Source organism: Echinops telfairi, unplaced genomic scaffold (genome assembly GCF_000313985.2).
Source record: "Echinops telfairi isolate 266 unplaced genomic scaffold, ASM31398v2 ScPeMD7_7469;HRSCAF=8507_1, whole genome shotgun sequence".
Lineage (NCBI taxonomy): Eukaryota > Metazoa > Chordata > Mammalia > Afrosoricida > Tenrecidae > Echinops > Echinops telfairi.
Window position 1 is genome coordinate 45,833,275 of NW_022111373.1, and position 2,500 is coordinate 45,835,774.

General features: G+C 36.5%; 1 protein-coding gene across 1 annotated transcript in view; it reads left to right on the forward strand.

Annotated features, from left to right (window-relative positions):
• Positions 1-2,500, forward strand: part of ST8SIA4 (ST8 alpha-N-acetyl-neuraminide alpha-2,8-sialyltransferase 4) — a 145,257-nt gene that overhangs the window by 5,602 nt on the left and 137,155 nt on the right. The window contains exon 2 of the mRNA XM_004706596.2: positions 2,035-2,166. Within this exon, the coding sequence (XP_004706653.1) occupies positions 2,035-2,166 (132 nt within the window). The remainder of the gene's footprint in view (positions 1-2,034; positions 2,167-2,500) is intronic.

Consider the following 2,500-nt stretch of genomic DNA (forward strand, 5'->3'; position numbering starts at 1 on the left):
TGCCAGATGAAAATATATTTTCAACCACAAAAGTCAGAAAAGCAGTCTTCCACAGATTAAAAACAAAAACAAACTAGCCCATGCAAGTTTTTGTTTTTTCTACAAATGCTGATTGTAGGTGAAAATAATTATTTCAATCAAAGCACTTTATGTTTAAATACAGATGGTATTTGTGGTTGTTGAAAGGAGGAAGGTTGGACAGATCTCCACCCCTAGAATTGGTGAGGGTTTGTATTGACCATCTTGAAGGCATATCCCTAGAAGTGAGCTGTATCTTCTTCCTGCATCCACAGTTTCATTTGGACAACATTACCAATATTAGAGATGTAATATAAAAGTTGATTTCTCAGGTACTTAGTTGTAAATTGCAGTCCATTTTTCCTTGTTTCTTAGGTGACCTCTGTAAAATGATTACTATTAGCCATGCATCAGCATGTAAATGTATCATTTTAATTATTAGGATAGCCCTAAAATATTAACTTTAATGGGGTTTAAATTTTACAGGGTTGCATGTGATGTTTCAAGCTGCTGCAAATTTAAAGTGCATCTTTAAAAAAGAATGTGAACCAAAATATCCCACTGTAAGCTTCCAATCACAGAATTCATCAAATTTTCTTTTGATGAATAAGAGAGGCTGGCCTATATAATAAACACAGATTTAAACATTGTAATGAGCCAAGAGTCACTACTTCTTATCTATACCTTTGATATTCTAAAACACTAAACGTTGACACGTAAACAATCATTTGTACATTATGGAAGGGTTTGACTCCATGAGGTTGTGTTCAGGCCTATAAGAAACTGTTGCCATCTAGTTGATTTTGACTCCTGAGAACTTCCTGTGTGGAAGAGTAGCAGGGCTCCAGAGCCTGTTCTTCGCTGTCAGCTTTATGGAAGATTGCCAAACCTTCCCCCCAAGGAGCCACTCAGCTCACGGCTATCAAGTGGATTCTGACTCATGGCAGCCCTATTAAACAGGTTGGAACTGCCGCTGTGGATTTCCAAGACTCTACCTCTTCACAGGCATAGAAAGTCTCATTTTTATCCTCTGGGAGCTACTAGGTAGGTTCAAACCCCTTGTACCACCCAGGGACCTTCACACCTAAACATTTCCACACACACATATCAAAGATCAACTCCATGGAGCAATACATTGGTCCAGCTGCAAGTGACCTGGTGATATAAATGATATCATATATATCTATTACCATCATGACTGCCTATTGTCAGCACTCCTGGTACAAACATGCCACATGGTAAATTAGCCTGACACTTGGTTGAACAGGGCAGCCCTAGTTATTGTTATAGCTACTGAGTGGATTTTCTGTTCTCTGCCTCCCCGCCCACCACTAACTGTCAGGGAAGCATCTTTATGAGATGTTTTGAGGTCATCACTGTTTTTGAAATTTGGCACTTCAGTAATAGTGTTTTCTAAATGACTTTTCATTTGGAGTTCCACAATAACGTTACTGCAATGTCAAGATAAGGTGAAGTTAGTTAGTGTGAATTATAAAAAAGAATATGGCTTGTCCAAGAGAACTAGACTAGTAAGTGATAGATTTATGAACAAACCCAGTTCCGCTGATTTTCCAAGGTCTTCTTACTCCACAAACAAAGCGATTCCCATTATTTCTCAAGGCTTTAAAAAAATACAATCTTGAGTGTAACAATAATACAGATGCAGAGGAATTGAGCAAACATCCTGTCTCTATTGTCTACACTGGGAAGTGAAGGGGAGGGGTGACATGGGCCAGGGCATCTGGGCAGGGCTTTGTTAAACTTTTTTCTTGAAGTACTCCAGAAATACATTCTTGAAATGAAAATAGTCGCATTTCAAAAAGGTAAGTATAGGTGTTTGCTCTAATAGTTACATCCACTTTGTCTATTAAAAAATTATGCTTTTATCTCCCCATCTATTACATAGATGAAGTTGTATCTGTACACCAGTATTATACATAAATTATCTCCTTATGCCACTTAAGCAAAATGTTTCTACCTTTAACAATGTTGTCTTATTTTGTTTATTTGTTTCAGAGAGGGTGAATTATGTTTGAGTCGATCACTTGTCAATAGTTCCGATAAAATTATTCGAAAGACTGGCTCGTCAATCTTCCAGCACTCTGTAGAAGATTGGAAGATCAATTCCTCTTTAGTTCTGGAGATAAGGTGAGTTTCTTATAGATGCCATAATAAATTTCTCATCAGTTCACGAATATGCTGGGTCTGGCGAAATTATTTTGAACACTTGATTTATCGTTTAAGTGTGAATACTTTAATGAAAGAATGAACCAACTTTATTTAACATCATTCACTGAAGAATGTGAATCTGAGAGGGAAATCATTAGGCAGTCAGAAACAAGAATGAATATGTGAGTTTTCAATACATTGGCTTTATGACTAATGAAGTAAAATTTTCAAAAGAGTACCAATATTTACCAACATTTTCTTTTCTTACTCAATGTAGACATGTAAGTTGAGAATTATATTTAACTTCTGTTAA